At 45.1% G+C, this 17,455-nt stretch overlaps 1 protein-coding gene across 4 annotated transcripts in view; it reads left to right on the forward strand.

The window, feature by feature from the left end:
• Nucleotides 1-17,455, forward strand: part of LOC119390499 (choline transporter-like protein 4) — a 154,335-nt gene that overhangs the window by 125,181 nt on the left and 11,699 nt on the right. For all 4 annotated transcript variants that reach the window (XM_037658127.2, XM_037658131.2, XM_037658109.2 and 1 more), the window contains 4 exons: nucleotides 819-888; nucleotides 2,262-2,406; nucleotides 8,127-8,215; nucleotides 14,733-14,817. In XM_037658127.2, coding sequence (XP_037514055.1) covers nucleotides 819-888; nucleotides 2,262-2,406; nucleotides 8,127-8,215; nucleotides 14,733-14,817 — 389 coding nt within the window. The remainder of the gene's footprint in view (nucleotides 1-818; nucleotides 889-2,261; nucleotides 2,407-8,126; nucleotides 8,216-14,732; nucleotides 14,818-17,455) is intronic.

The raw sequence follows: 17,455 nt of genomic DNA on the forward strand, positions 1-17,455 counted from the left end.
AAAACTCTTACCCATGTTATTGCTAGGGGCAGGCCCCACCTTGAATGAAGTGACTGTGTCTGGTTGCCCGCCGCGGTAGTGTAGTGGTTATGATGCTCGACTGCTAACCCGAAGATCGTGGGATCGAATACCGGCTGCAGCAGCCGCATTTTGATGGAGGTAAAATGCTAGAGCCCCATGTGCTTAGATTTAGGTGCACGTTAGAAAACCCTAGGTGGTCAGAATTTCCAGAGCCCTCCACCATGACGTCTTTCATAATCATATCATGGTTTTGGGATGTAAAACCCCAACAGTTATTATTATTGACTGTGTTGGGTTCATTCTAGAACCTGTGCGCAAACCAGAGATAACTCTGGAACGTGCAGCGATGCGTGTGGTAATGCCAATGCATTTCACCCGCTGAGCAGATCATCGATGACCACCGACCATGCTCGCTGCTATCCTTTACTGTGAGTTTTACTTGTTTTGCTGGGCACAAGATTGCCCTATAAAAAAATTCTATGTTTACCAGTTTGACTGCTGCATTCTTCAAAGTCACAACATAACAATGAAGCGGCGCCACAAGCTTGCATCGCTTGCTCTTATGATGAAAAAAATAGTGTACTGCATACTAGGAGCATGAATATGTCATTTGATGTAAACTTACCGCCGTATACATAATTGTATAAAGTTTCGCAAAGCAATGCAGGTGCAAAGAATCCACTGCTTGCGTATCTTTGCAGCAGTAGGTGTAGTACTAGGGGGAGGGTGTTGGAAGACCCTTAATGTTTCTGCTTATAACAGCATGGTTTTGTTGCCCTTCTTTGTTTGACATGCAGATGCTGCAAGTGCTGCTTCTGGTGCCTTGAGAAATTCCTCAAGTTCTTGAACAAGAATGCCTACATCATGGTATGGCTACAGCCATCACAAATTGTTCAGTGCTTCTAAGACAATATAGACACCTTCCCTCCATTCTTATTTGGAGAGGCTTAACTGTATCCCAAGGCTGTAATATTTCTTGTTTATGCTTAGTTAATCCTTCTATAGACAGAAGCTTTGTCTAATATTTATGCGTATGATGGGACAGTCACATGCATGAGAAGGCTTTAAGTTTATAATAACAGAGAGCTGAGCTAGTTGGTAAGTATTCATTCTAAAAAGACAGGGCGTGCAAACAAGGACACAAGAAAGAAGTCAGGACACCACAAACGCCGACTAACAAGTTTATATCTGTTGGCTTTTCCATGATAAACTTTTGCATCCCTTTGTTAAAAGTGGCTTTGCTTGCACATTTATAAACTGCTGCATGATATTGGAAACAAAGTTGTTAACATTGGATGTCTTCCTATTAAGGGGGGACATGGCACTTGAAAAAAAGCTTTTTATTTCTGAATCAATTTTGATGAAACTTCCTGAGTGTATGTATATTTGTGTGCTAATTTCAAATGTGCAATTATTTTTGTACTGGGATGTGTAGTTTTTAAAATACAAAATATTTCATGGTGCCTTTTGGGGAGCAAGGTTTTTTTCTAAACTGAGTTAGTGCCAAAGTAAATCGGCATATCACGATAATCTGCAATTAGAACTGTGTGCAGTGCAACAAAAATGGATGTTCTAAACCCATTAGAACAAAAGTTATATGTTGAACACTCGCGAGTGAAATTCTAGCTTGAAATTGACTCACTTGCAAATGTTCAACATACCATAACTTTTGTTCTAATGGGTTTAGAACATCCATTTTTGTTGCACTGCACACAGTTCTGATTGCAGATTATCGTGATGTGCTGATTTACTCTGGAACGCAGTCAGTTTAGAAATAATCTTGCTCCCCAAAAGGCACATGAAATATTTTGTATTTTAAAAACTATACACAATATACTAGAAAATTAATTGCATATTTGAAAATCAACACACAAATATACATAAAGCCGCCAAGTTTCATCAAAACCGTTCAAGAAAGGAAGAAAAATTTTTAAGAGCAGTGCTCCCCCTTAAGTAGAACTATCGACAGGATATGTCACCCAAAGGAAATTGTGCTTTCTTGGATGATGTTAAGCTTACATGTGCAACTTTCATTGTTTGACATTGTGTTTGAAAAATGAAAACGAAGGGAAGAATGTGTCCTGCTCGCCATTCTGCTATGAAATGCGCAATATATTGCGTGAGAGTACTGGTGTGGAATCTGCTAAGCCTGGATATCGGGGAAGTACTTGTGTGCCTCACATTCGTTATGTTTCATTGGCATGTGCATGCTGATGTGACATTGGTGCTTCTGTCTGCAGATCGCTATTTATGGCAAGAACTTCTGCACTTCTGCAAAGGAGGCCTTCAAATTGCTCATGCGCAATGTGGTGCGGGTGGTTGTGCTTGACAAGGTCACGGACCTCTTGCTGCTTGTTGGGAAGCTCGTCATTGTTGGCATTGTTGGTAAGCTTCGTTTTGTGGCTGTGATGATGGCGACTGTGGTTAAAGGGTATGGCTGACACATCCTGCTTTTTTGTTTGTTGCAACCATAATGGTTTGTAAAATGACACTCTGGGCACATCTGGCCTTTATGATTATTTTTAGCACTACTTCCTGACTGTGGACTGGCCTGTGGAAGTTCAGTGTTCAGTCCTGATTCTGTTCTGTTTCAAGTACATTAGAACCCATATATAACACTATTAAGGTGCCATGAAAATTCTATTGTTTTAATTAGGTTGTTCAGTAAAGAGCAAAAAGGAAGGGCTGTTAATATAATGGTGCCCCTCACACAGTACAAGAAAGACTGTCTCCAGCATGTCTCTAGTGCTGTGAAGCTATCTGTAGTGCTTTGTAAATGTTGTTACAATAAGGCAGTGCTACTTGGGATGCTGCTCTGCACCCTTGAAAAAGCCTTGACAGGGTCTTGGAAGTCCTTGAGTACCCTTGAATTTTCCTTTCGAAAACCTGTGTGAACACTGATCCCGTGAACTCTCACTTTTTCCCAAAATATATCAGTTGCTATACTCACAAACTGGTTGCAGCAGGGTGGAAGCTACTAGGTGTAGGCAAACCACAAGCACGTGCAGCAAAACATAGTTTTATTCGTAATGGCATTATAACTGGAGATGGTTAAGACAACTGCATTTGCTTGGAACGTGCTATGTCACAGCAATATGTGACATGCTAATCACTGTTTGCTTGTACGTCATAAGCATTTAATTATTGTATCCTTAACTGCCAATAATTGTGATGGCGAACCAACATGGCAGCGCCCATGCAGACACGATCGCCCGCTTTGATCCAAACTCGCGCTTGCTACTTGCCCACTGTGCTGACAGCAATAAATAAATGGTGGAATCGGCCATCGCTTTATGTCATCTCACGCTGAGTTCAAAGTATCAAGTATGATTTGTCTTTATTATTGGCATCAGCTGTTTGTTCAGCCACCCCTGCTAAGCCTTGTCCCCGAGAATTTGAGAATGAATCTTGGAAATGGTGCAACAGGAATACATTGTTGTCGAAGCGTCAGGATGCAAATATAATGCAAACACAAGCGTTGGTTTAGAACTTACGAGCCTCGCAACTCACGACGGCGGCTTCATAATTTCGACGCGCTAGGAACCAGCTTCAATGGGTGCAGTCATGTTTTTTTTTTTCCGGCGCTACCGTTGCTGCTCAACGCTAAAAGCGTTGGTTGCTGCCGTGTGCTCGACCAACCTGTGAGCGCAAATGCTATGGGGATGCCTAGCAGGCGACGCACCGTGGATGAATACATCATGAGGGGAGTTCTTTCTATTGGCTAAGCAGCCCCGTAGCTTCCACAGTGCTGCAACCAGCTTGTGAGATAGACTGTAGTGAACACTTGTGCTGTATGCTCTCCTAAGCATAGGTCAGCAAAAGACGTGGAGCTCACTCAGACTCACTCAAGAAATATATTTTGCTCTAAGGGCTCACTCGGACTCAGTCTGACCAAACTTTTCCTCAAGCAGACCTACTCGGACTCAGACTCACTAAACTTTTTCTCAGCCGAACTCACTTGGACTCAAATTCACCAGCGCATTACTGAGCCGGACTCATTCAGACTCATGGCCCGATCTGAGTCTGAGTGAGCCTGAGTGAGTCGACTTATGAGTTTGTTAGAGCAAAATTAGCTTTTTCAGTCATGTTGTCAATGCTATGTAACGCCAATATCTCACATAATCGGTGCCCTACAATACCAATTTTTATTTTGTACCTTAAAATACCAGTTGTCAGTGGTTTTTAATCTAGTAAGGACTTTTTTATGAAATACGCGACTCACACGAGATGTATTTATCAAGAAATTCCCATGAAAGAGTTTGCGGGGGGAGGTCATGACATCCCACGCCCCCTTAACTCACGCCTCTGATCAATAAATATTAAGGTGGCGCATGAGCGCTAGTCCGTTGAGATATGTGTGGACAGACTTGAGTACTATAAACGTAAGCTGATATAAGGATGATGGCAATGCTGAAGATGAGTAGATAGGACCATAGGTCGGCAATAAAAGGTGGAGCTCACTCAGACTCACTCACAAAATATATTTTGCGCTTAGGGCTCACTCAGACTCAGACTCACCGATATTTTCTTCAACCGGACCCACTTGGACTCAGACTCACTAAAATGTTCCTCCACCGGACTCACTCAGACTCAAGCCCACCAAAATATTACTCACCCGGACTCACTCAGACTCATGGCCCAATCTGAGTCTGAGTGGGTTTGCCGACCTATGCTCCTAAGTACATTGTATTTCGTGTACAAATCAACAACTGACATACTCCTCCAAAGTGTCAGAGCGCATGGAACGAGGACGAACAAAGAAGAGACACACACAGCACTGTGTGTGTCTCCTCTTTGTTCGTCCTCGTTCCATGCGCTGTGAAACTTTGGATTATGCTGCACCAACTAGCCCAACGGTCAACCTTAGTAAATGACATACTGCACCATTATTTACATGTCTGAAAACCTTTTTAATCGGCCTAGATATTTTTGGAGGTTACCTCAGTAGTGGTACAACTGTGCCATTTGCACCACTCCTGTTCTCCTCTGCAAATTTTTATATGTACCAAATTTAAAGGGTACTGACACAAAATTTCGAGGCCGAGATAGCCTATGGGATCGATTCCCGTGAACATGCGCACATCATTTACCAAATCTCAAGAACAGTTATAGCTTGGGATGTAATGTATGTGAATTTTGAAGTTTACGTGCACGATCCAGTGCTATACGCCGCACCTCGTGACGTTGACATCATTTAAGGTGACCTGAAGGCGACCCCAACTTCTGAGATGTCACCACTGCAGACGAGCTCCGAGCTGACTCAACTAGTATGATGACGTTATAGTCGCCATTGTGCCTTTGCCGCGCTTGCGCCAGCAGGCTGCTCTTCGGCAGCTGCTAGTGAGCCTGTGCCTGCGGTGAATATGCGGATAGAAGCCTTACAAAAGTCGTTGCCTCCAGACGACGACAATGACGTCTCAGCATATGTGGCAGGTGAAAGAACGCCAGCAGATGATGCAGGCAGCACGGAAGTGCATCACAGTTCTTGTTTATTGTTTCACACACTAGACGGCGTTCGTTGCACCCAACGGCTTGTTCTCGGAGCTCTCCCAAACCAAAACTGGGACTGGTCGATAATAAGAAGACCGTAATTAATTATCTGTACGCGCTGTAGCAAGCGATCTGCCATGTTATGATAATAGGCCCCCAGCAACATATTGCAGCAAAAAAAACGCCGAACCAAAATTTTTGTGTCAGTACCCCTTAAAGGAGACAACCACAGGACTGCCCAGGCATAGGCAGCTATACTTGCGGACAACTTTTCTTGGCAATGAAGGGAAAGCTACGGGGGCGGAGCTTCTGCACATGTACTCCTACACAATGTAGTCGGGTATGGCATGTGTTTTGCACTGCAGTGGAAATGGATGGCTGCGCGCAGTCAGTGTTTCATATCGATGCAAACACCGCTTAGTAGGTGGCGGCTGCAGTCAAATCGTGGTACTCGTATCTAAGCTGACCCCCCCCCCCCCTCCCCCACTTTCGTACATCGTTTTTTCAGAAAAAACATCAGCTTAGATTTGAGTAAATACGGTAATGCGAAATCTTTAGATGCCTCATCAAACGCAAAAATTGACCGTTGGCGTTGGCAGCGTCAACACAAGTGATGCAAAAAATCATCACCACGTGATGACGTCAGCATGACGTCATAGATAGTCAAAACTTGTAACGTCATGGTGTCGTACACTGTGATGTCACATGATGACATCATCACAAGACATAGTCGCCTTGCACTGCCTCCGTGATCTGTGCGCCGGTCATGGAGGCAGTGCAAAACCAGGTGAGGTAGGGGCGCGGGGTAGGATCAACACATAACACATCGAGTGAGAAGAAAAGAAGATGATGGCTTTCGCCTTTGAGTCGTCTTAGATGATGGCATAAGGGACCCTGTGTTTTTTTTTTTGCTTGTTTTTTTTTTTTTTTTTTTTTTTTTTTTTTTTTGCACTGCTCCCTAGAGGGCACTAGGGGATTTTGTGCATACAAACGGAATGTCCTAGCCATGTACAGCTTCGCTGTAAAGGGAAAACGAAGAGTTTGTTATGTCATGTAGTCCCCCGTTGAACGCACTTTCGGACACTTTTGCGGAAGCTTGACTTGAAGCGGATCTCCATCTTCCAGGCAATCCGGCACATGCGCAAACGATAGTCTGGAAGCACTGCGAGAGTGCTCTTACTACAGCACAGAGAAGCCTCAGAAAGAGGGAAGGGAGTGTTGGAGCAGGGTGGCTTTTTGAGGCCAGCTAAGCGACGTCATGTTGTGCCCAGCAATACAATCGGTCGAGAAGAAAAATTGCCTGGCTTTCGCCTTGGAGTCGTCTTAGGGGAATGCATTAGGAACAGTAGGACTCTTTAGCATTCAGGCACTGTTGTACATCGTGGCATTTGTCTAGCACATTTGCTGATAACCACATCGATGTATTTAGAGCATTATTTCATAAAGTACAATTTTATTGATCCACCATTCTGTTTATTTGCTTAACCGCTGAAGAGGTTATTCTAGAACATGGAACTGCATGACGCGCTTGTTTTTGCATTATCGAGTGAAATAGAGAGTGCTCCTGAGATGATTTGCTGCAGGATATTCGCAATGAATCGAAATATTTCTAGCTCTTCGTAAGAGCCTCATAATAATTGTTCAGGTGCTTGAATGTAAATGCAACTTGCTCCAAAGTGCTCCCAGATGCAAAATTAACTCCTCCAAAGTGCTCCAAGATGAAAATTTCTCCTGCTCCAACGTGCTCCAAAATGAAAATTTTGCTGCTCCAAGAATTGCTCCAAATCGGAAGTCCTCGGTAGCGTCACTGCATTATGGACGGTGTGTTAAAGCTCCTCGCCGACTGGACCTGTGAGAGGCTGTGTACTTTTTGTTTTCACAGCTAGAAAAGGGGGGAGAATGTAGAGGGCGCTATTGATGTGTTATTTGTGGTCGTATTGTGGCGTCCTCGAAACATATATGCCTGGCAGCGATCGAATAAACGAGGCTTCTTTTTTTCCTCAGCTTCACCGAGTCGCAGGGGCGTAGCCAGAAATTTTTTTCGGGGGGGGGGTTCTACCATACTTTAGGTATGTTCGTGCGTGCGTTTGTATGTGTGCGCGTACATATACGCAAGCAAAACTGAAAAATTTCGGGGGGGGGGGGTTTGAACCCCCCCAACCCCCCCCTTGGCTACGCCCCTGCCGAGTCGGAATCGCTCTTTCCATTTGCGAGCTCCAGGTAGCTCGACCACACCTATACAACACCTCTGCAACCTCGACGGTCGCCCCCCTTTTTTTCTTTTTCAGTTCTGTTGTGCGTATCCTCATTAGTAACGTTGAGGTGCGCCATTGGTAGATGGTGCGGCATGTTCAAAGAGAAGGGCTGCATAACATTTTAATTACATTCAAGTAAAGTCTGTATGGTCTCTATTCATCATATGATGGGTGTGACCAGAAATTCGAACACACATGCAGAATACATGACATGCTCATCATTGGTGTGCATGTAAGTGCTCTACACCATTAGCATACCTGCAGACTTTTCTTGCAGCATACTAGTATCTGCAGCAGTGAATTGCTTGAGTGTATTCAGGAATAGAATAAGCCTCACTGGTGTTTTTGTCCTCTCTGCAGCGGTGCCAACGTTCCTGGTGTTTTCTCGCAAGGTGGATGCACTCAACAACCACCTGCCTGAACTCAACTACTACATGCTGCCCATTCTGGTGAGATTCATTTGCATTCCATTGTTCAAGTGCCCACTTCTTTAAATGTAAACCCAGAAACAATGAAAGGACATAGCTAAAGTACTGTAAAGTAAAATATAATTCAGAGCAACTTTGCACACAATCAAGGAAAATGCAGCAAGGAGGTGCAAATAGTTGTAATGCAGGGTGGTGATAGTGGATTTTATGCAAAAGGCAAAGCACTTGTGATGTGATGATTTGGTTGGTTTGTTTCACGACTGATTTACTTTTGGTACAGAAGTGGCTGGATTGGCTCTGAGGGCAAAAGTTAATGATGGCAGTGGAATGCCACATTTGCCAGTCCACCATTTCGGCATTCGTCTTTCTACGGGTGCTTTTCATACTAGCCCCATAGAAAGCCTTTACGTTGAATCGAATGAGTGGTCGTTACACCTCCAAAGATCTTACCTTTCTTTCGTATACCGTATTTATTCGCATAAATTGCGCACTTTTTTTCGCAATTTTGAAACTCCGAAAAGCAGGTGCACGAATTACATGGAGATTTCGCGAACGCATCCGAAATAATCTGCAACAGCGCGCGCGGCATACACATAAAAAAGGAAAATAAAATGGAGCACAAACGAGGTGTACTTGTTTAGATAACAGAATTAGCACGTACTTTCACCAGCCAGATCAGTGGTCACGCACGGTCCAGTCTCAATCGCTGATGAAATGGTCCTATTGGGAAATCATCATCGCGGCCGCTGTCACCACCCTTCCAAAACGCATCGAGCACATTCGAATGCCCAATCTTCTTTATGCTCTTCCCGACAATGCTGGGAGAAACCAGGTCCCACGACACGACGAAACCGGAGGAGGTAAGCTTTTGCACATAATTGAAAAGGTCTTTTTTAACGGCAGGAAACTTGTACTGGAAAATGTGCACTCTTCTGCCTTCTCCCGTAGCGATCGTCACACGCAGAAGGCCTTCATGCTGAAGTGCTTGTCGGCGACACGGTTCCCGTTTTCTTCGGCAAACTTCATAACAGTAAGCTTGAATTTCGCCGTATATATAATTATTCTAGCCCATCGCAAGGGAACAGTAAAAACATGACAGACGGATGGCGAAACATAAACTTCTGAAATCCACCAAGCGTGTGTTGCAGCACGGACACAGATAACGAGGGGAACAGTTGGCATGACAGGCGCGACGGCACGAAAAACCCTCCCACGCCTTCGATGCAGAAAATTGTCCGTGCTGTGACACGAGCGTGCATTCTCACGATGGAAGAGATAGGGAGACCGAGTGAGGCAGTTCCGACGACCCGTCAACAGGCTTGGGTGTTCACGTATGGTAATTCTAGGGATCGTAGCTCCGGGAAGTCCTCGGAAGAATGGACTTCGCACTCGCAGCCCGTTTTATGTATGACTTCTCTCACCTGCTCGGTGAGGCGCACGCCCGGCCAAAGCATCCAAAGGTCCAAAGTCTCTTCATGTGTGCGCTGGCGAGCTGGCTCGAGCGGGTCGGTGAGCGCAAAATGTGTGAATAAATATTTTTGTAGTAAAGCTGGCTAAATATTAGGGCTGCGCAAATTATGCGAGTAAATAGGTATTTCCTCAAGGTGAACGCAAACAACGAACACCCCTCACACACCACAATCAATGAGTTGTCCGATTCTGAACTTTTTCACAAACGTCCTTCGATGAGACAGCCCTACTCACTTCGTGTGAGGGGCCTAGCTGAAGAAACGGGTGTGCCACTTCTCGAACACTGTCTAATGGCTCCCGCTGCGCATCTCCCGCCGTGGCAGTGGCAGCTTATAGATTGAGATGTTTCTTTCGTGGAAGTTACCAAGCACGCACCACTTGCACATATCCGTACACACTTCCTCGAATTATAAAACAAGTACTCATACCCTGAATTCTTCACAGACGCCTCAAAATCTAACACTTCTGTGTCGTACGCGGCGGTTGGCCCATCCTTTTCACATGCCAGCGTTCTGCACCCGAATGCAAGCATATTTACAGCTGAGGCATACGCCATACTTGCGGCCGTCAAACACATTAAACAATTAAAACTACAAAGTGCAGTGATATACACGGATTCCTTAAGTGTAGTGAAAGCCCTAAAAACTCTGAAAAAACACATAAATCCTGTCCTTGTCTCACTATACTCACTTTTATGCATAGTCTACACACTCGAACAACATGTCATAGGGTGCTGGGTGCCAGGGCACCGCGAGATCCAAGGAAACGTGTTGGCGGATCAGCTAGCAGCATCCGTCCATGAAAACAGTCCCAGTACATCCGTAGCCCGTAGCTATCCCTCCAATAGACCTAAAACCATTCCTCAAAAGAAAGCTCAATGCCTTTTGGCAGAGCACATGGGATAGGCACACACAAAATAAAGTGCACGTTATCAAGCCGCAACTAGGTAATTGGCCGCCAGTATCAAAGTCACACCACACAGAAGTTACACTCTGCAGACTTAGGATTGGCCACACATACAGTACACATTCTTACTAGAGCTGTGCGAATAGCAAAATTTTGGGTGCGAAGCGAATTCGAATAATAAAGATTGAGTGCGAATCGAATCGAATAATTTTCGAATAATTTTCGAATATTTCTCAAACATTTTTCGAATAATTCGAAATGAAATTACAGAAAAGGTTGCAGAAAATCCTTAAGTATGTTTTTGTGAGATAGCAACATGAAAGTGTTTCTTTTCGCTAGGTTGATGAAGCGCTGGTGGGGCCATATTTCATAGTTGTCTTTCTCATCAAGAAGGAGGCAATGTAGAGGCTGAATTGTATTTGGTGCAACCAAAGTGTTGCCGACAACACTTTACACGTGATAGGCAGAGATGCCATTTCCTCAGCCTCTCCTCCTGTTTCAACTTCTGTGGAACCCCAACTGATGTGGCGGACAAGGGTGTGCTCCCTTCAAGTCCGGAGTTCCAAATCTGCCTTGTAGACGTCGATATATAAGAACATCTGAAATTTTGGATGCTAAAAAGCTTCGACGTCCGATTTTTCGGACTTTCTGCCCAAATTTCAGGTCCAAAACAGCATTAATTGAGCCCCCAACTCTGCCACATCTTTCATCTCCATATTGGAACCAGTGTTTTCTTGAGTTAATACATTTGCGACCGTAGCGGAGCTTGAAAGGCAGCTTTGCAGCAATACGGGGATGTGATGAGGTGAAGCATATTGAAAATCTAGGGACCACTTCCAAACGGACGTTGACTGTCTCTTGGCCAAGTTCGACCGTAACTGAGCTTGAAAGGCAGCTTTGCCGCAATGCGGGGGGTGAGGAGGTGAAGCATATTGAAAATCTAGGGACCACTTCCAATCGGACGTTGACTCTCTCTTGCCCAATTTCGACCGTAACGGAGCTTGAAAGGCGGCTTTGCCGCAATACGGGGGTGTGATGAGGTGAAGCATATTGAAAATCTAGGGACCACTTTCAATCGGACTTTGTCTCTTGGCTAAATTCGACCGTAACGGAGCTTGAAAGGCAGCTTTGCCGCAATACGAGAGTGTAATGAGGCGAAGCATATTGAAAATTTGAAGGGGTCACTTTCAACGGGACGTTGACTGCATTTGTCTTTGGGAAGTTCGAATAGTAAAATTTCAGTGCGAATCGAATCGAATAGCAAACACTATTCGAAAAATATTCGAAATTTCGAATATTCACACACCCCTAATTCTTACCTTTTGTTTGGAGGCGATCCACCTGTGTGGTGACCCCCTCACTGTACTCCACATCTTACTGCAATGCACGTAACTAGACGCTCTCAGAAAAAAGCATTTTTCATCTATATACCTGCAGTACCCACTCCATCCTGTTATGTTCATTGGCAGGGAACCCCTTTTTAAATATCAGTCCCTTTTTGAATTTCTAAAAGATCTACACAATTTCCAACGTTATTTTTCCAGGTGCTCCGTAGCACGGCCTCATGATTGACGCTGCTGCTGCGGTAATTCTATCAAAGAAAGCACGTGCCTCCCAGCCTTTGGGCTCAAAGGCCTTGAGGCATTCGTGCTGTTTTCTCGCCTCTCACTTGTAAATACCATGCTCACCCTTCAATCATCCCACACCCATAGGTCACACCACTTGTCACTGCCATAATTTTATGCTCTATACACACCTTTTACGCTTCTTCACAGCGCGAGATTTTAGGCCTCTATACAGCCACAATACACCCTGTCATCGTAACCATTGGTCATCGCTAACACCACATAACAGACATGGTGCTCTTTGGCCACCAATGGCCCTTGCGCCACAAAACCCCACTAATCATCAATCATCATGGAATGCCACATACCAGAGACGTGTTCTAGCTTTGAGCGCACAAGTGTTTTATCAAGTGTCAGTTTTAAAGATGAACGCATGGTGGAAATTTTTTTGCATGGAAATCTACCCGAGGCAGGTTGAAAAGAGGAGTTTTTGATAGATTGTGTATGTACAGCCTATTTGCTGTACCCTAAGCACTGCCAAGACAAATGCTGCTACTATTCCAACCACTGCAGTGGTCACAGTGGGGTCAGGTGCATGTAAGCTAACCAGGCAAGTTCAGAGTAGTATCCGGTAAAAGCTATATCGAAGTAACAAAAGTTTGGACTCGTATAACTATATCATATGTCTGCTAATTGGGACCTTTAGTTGAGATTGCATTAACCATAGTTGTACAGTCGAACCCGTTTATAACGAACTCAAAAATGCCACGAAAAGTGGTCGTTATATCAGTAGTTCATTGTACTATATGGACTCGCCCTTAAAAACATGCGCTTAGCGACCAAGCCATTTTTTTTTCCGCACATTTTTATTAAAAAGTTCTAACGACCCCTCCGTTGACAAGTTAAGCCTTTTCGCGTCTTGAAGCGAAGCCCTCTGCGCGCTCACAGGTGAATAAAACCGCTTTTGCAATGAATTGACGCCGTTTCACTGAAGCACGGTACAGCCATGTGAAGCCGATCATCCCTGGCTAGTTGCGTGCAGCACGCCACCTACTTGGCTCACGCTGTCGCAGCCGGGCTGCTTGCTGTATGCCGTATGCACGCGTTTGTGCATTCTTCGTGCCTGCTTCACTCTGGACCGTGCACGGGTGATGCGAGTAGCCTGTTTGTTCAACGCGGCAAAGACAAGCATTTTTCAAACAGCGTGCACCCTACTTCCCACACGGTCCTGCACGACGAGGCGCGGCGCTTGGGTTGTCACCTAGTAAAACATGCAGTATACACTCGCTGTCAGTGCATCGGCGGTTCTTGGTGCCTGCGCCACTCAACACCAGTGAGCTACTTTCGTTTACGCAGTGTGACACCCACTAAAGCAGTCTGGCACGACACAGCGGCGGTGAACTTGCGAACGGCACCATGGCGTGCTTGCACCGTCGTCAATCTGTACAGTTTACGCCACACGCGCAGCCGAGCAGATAGCTGCAGATGACTGTGCCAAGGTTGTTGGCGATAAGTCATAATAGCACGCTAATCGCCGGCCGCCACCTTGCCTTCGCTCTTTTCTGATGCTTATCCGTGAAGCATCGCCACAATCGCGTGGAAGCCGTAATCGCTGATCAGCTGGTCTCTACCGTTACCGAAAAGACAGAACACCCTTCGCGGCACATTGTGGTGTCGCCGAGTTGAGTGGGCACAGTGAACTTTTTCGTGCAACGAAAAGTTATCGCGGTTATTGCTTCTTGCACTTATAGCTTCTTGCGTTGCAAGGCATTGTTTGGTTCATCGTAGCGGCCGTAGCTGCAGAGAATGGTGTCAGAAAATGTTGCTGCATGAAAGTTGATCGCAAGGCTTGATGCTGCCTCCTATTTCTTTTGTTTGTTTTGTTTTTTTCCTCGCTGCCATTCTGCCGCTGAAGAAATGTCTGAACGTTGCTTGCAGCGTCCAAAATCTGCGTGCAGTGCTCGCTGATCTAGGATATCTTAGTCGCAAGTAAACTGGAGCGTGGCATGCGCGAGCGCACACCTTTCTCGTGCTTTAGAAGGCCTGTTCTAACTTTTCTTTCGCTTCGTATGCGCCATATTTTTACCGCGACCGTGTCTGAAACGTTCGTTCTAAAAGTAGGAGGCTTTGAGGAATGTTCGCTGTGTGTGGACGCAGTTTCAATAGGAAAATAGTAAGTGCACCAAAATATGGTCGTTATAACCGATAGATCGTTATATCTGGGATCGTTATAAGTGGGTTCGACTGTATATGCAGAATTTGACTGTAGTTGCAAGTCAGGCATTCCTAGAGGACAAGCACAAGGTTAAAGCACATTGAAAAATTATTTCCCTCAGCAGGAGTTTTCTCAAATTAAGTCCACCTCTGATGCTTCAAGTGCAAATGTCCACTAGGCAAACAGAAATGGGCTGTTTAGCGGCATTAGTTAAGGACAACCTCTATTCCTTCCCTCTTGTTTTAATATTACTAGTTTAACGCCACGTTTGTTGTCCTGCTTCATCCTGCTCCCATTCATGAACTCTTTGAAGCTCTTCCTGATTGTACAGCTTTAAATACAAATGAGGTCACCTCAACAAATGTGATATGGTCTTATGCAGACTATCTCTGTGGGTGCGTACATCATAGCATCAAGCTTCTTCAGCGTGTACAGCATGGCTGTGGACACCCTGTTTCTCTGCTTCTGTAAGTATACTTTGTGTAAGACGGTTGCAATGAAGTCACCATATTGAAACAGTCATTGACAGGATCAGAGATTGTTGAGCAGGGAATGTCGCTGGATTCAACATTTCGACAGGTGTCTTTGTCAGGGCACTGACTGCCTTCCTTAGCATCATGTTTATGCGGTCACTGTCCTCCATGGAAGAGAAAGCTATAGCACAAAAAAAGAAACAAGTATATATACAAACACTGCCAACAAAAGCCTTGTCCAAATGTTGGTCCTTTCTCAAAAATTTTCCATCGCGGTGAACTTCTATTGTCCCCTTCTGTCTTGTCCAGATGGCCTTCTAGCTGTCGCAGATGGCATGCCACCAGTTTTTATGCCTTTTCTGCTCACTTAGTTTGACTAATACAGAGGCGGATAATTTTGGTTCAAATGAGAACTTACTGTACTGTAAAAGAACTTGTTTCTGGGCTAGTTGGTATATCATTTAGAAAAATATTTGAGCACAAACACTCACACGCGCACACACCCAGGCACCAAACACTTGCAACGCTCACTTCCAACTGTTTATTCAATGCACAAATGCTTAAATATATGCATCTTGTGGCACATTCGTGCATTAACACCAACAAAGCCAGTCTGCACATATTATCAAGAACACACTTCTTTTTTGCAAATCAGTTCTGCGGAATCCCGCAAGGTGGCGGAAGGGTTAAGAAAGGGAAAATAGACAACCACCCGTTAGTACCACGAAGCCACAAGGCTTCGTGCTACAAACGCGTGGTTGTCTGTTTTCCCTTTCTTAACACTTCTTTTTTCTTCCTTCTCACATCCTAGAATTGATGAACTGAATTTCGTTAAGAAACAAAGGTAGCGATGGTGTGCTTATACAACGGTGCTGATCCTTTTCAATGAAGAAAAACCTCGAAAACCTCACGTGCTGTCTTTCTTGTGCTTCTGCCAAGAATCTTAGTCTGAGAAAAACGTGCCTCACACCCACACAATAATGGCATGTGCAACCAGGTGCGCATACTTGTCGTCTCTTTTACTTAATTTTTGGGCATGCTTCCTTAACCGGTCATTAACACACCTCTCGGTTTGACCGATGTATACCTTGCCGCAGGACAAAGGTATCGAGTATACAACCCCCGTGGAACATTTTACAAATGGCCTCTCATGCTTCTTCTCACAGCTGCACTTTTTGCTATTGCAAATGCGTTGTCTCAACTTCCCAACTTTCTCGGGCGCTGAGAACATCAGCGGTACGTCGTGCCTGCCCGCGATTTTCTTGAGATTATGCGAGAGCTTGTGGATAATAGAACCCCGCTGATACGTTTTTGAAGGGACCGTAGGAAATAAACGTAAAAGGCGGGAAACGTAAGAGCCGAAAAACAGGAAAAACGGCAAAATATTTAGTGGTACATAATTTTATTTCAATTCTTACGAGCAGCACGAAAATTGGCGCGCTCAGCCGCGATCTAGTTGATGGATAGAAACGCGGAGCTTAGGACGGCCTCATCCACAGAAATGTAATCAACGTATGTGATTTTTTTAACACCAACAGCTGTAGGCATGAAAGAACTAAGCACACGCAATCACGACCGGCGCGGCGAGTCCGACCGCGAACCGCACGCACGACCGTGCGAGCTCCAACCAGCTCGAACTCCTCCCGCTCTCCGACAAATAACGATGATGATGAGTCTACGCCAACGCGATGGCAGAAGTGAATGCCAATCTCGAAGGCCTTGCTTTCGCATGCAGTTACGTCATACACGCCATATTTGTGCAATACAAATCTCAAAGGCTATGCTTTTGTCAATAGTAAATGCCAATCTCGAAGGCCTTGCTTTCGCGAGCAGTGACGTCATAGACGCCATCTTTGCAATTTGAATCTCGAAGGCCATGCTTTTGTTTGCATCAATTGAAAGATTCTGTTGCTTGCGCCTCTCATGCGGCTAATATTACGGTCAAACGAGGCCAAGCTGCGTGAAAATGCACCATGGCGGCTCTCTTTGGTAGTCACTCGGTCGGCTCCGAGCGCACTTCGCGACGTATCATACGGGAACGGTCCGACAGTTACGACGTAACAGCGGGGTTTCCAATACATTGTATCCTATGGGAGCTATGCCGGGACCGGCGGAAAACGACGGAACAGCCGGGAAAACGCAGCAGTGAGGAACGTAACAGCGGGGTTCTACTGTATAAGGCACAGCTTGTGGCCTAATCCTTAGGGCTGGGTAGCAGTCGTCGCTTCCCGCGTTCCACTTTTGAACTTTGCAGGAGTGTTTTGGCAACAGCCATAATGACCGATGGAGGGAAGCCAGCAGCCTTTAATCGGCTCACCTGACAACACAGGCTGTGCGAGCCGACGTTAAAATGAGGCAACTAGTTTGCCTGTCAAAACGTGCGCATCCATGAAGTTGCATGCTACTGTAGTTTGCACTGAATACAAATGCGTCTCCTTTGCAGTTTTTCCTGAGAACAAAGTAACTGGTTATATATAACTGGTTATAGAAATCAAACTAATACAGTGATTGCTACTGAGTGAAAATGCAATTACAAAAATACTTAAAGTTGGTCACATGAAAAGTCTAGAGTATGCGGCGGCACGGCTCTGGTTTTCAATTTTCATCGCTTTTCAAAGCGGATATGTTGATG

The sequence above is a fragment of the Rhipicephalus sanguineus genome, chromosome 1 (genome assembly GCF_013339695.2).
Source record: "Rhipicephalus sanguineus isolate Rsan-2018 chromosome 1, BIME_Rsan_1.4, whole genome shotgun sequence".
Taxonomy (NCBI): domain Eukaryota; kingdom Metazoa; phylum Arthropoda; class Arachnida; order Ixodida; family Ixodidae; genus Rhipicephalus; species Rhipicephalus sanguineus.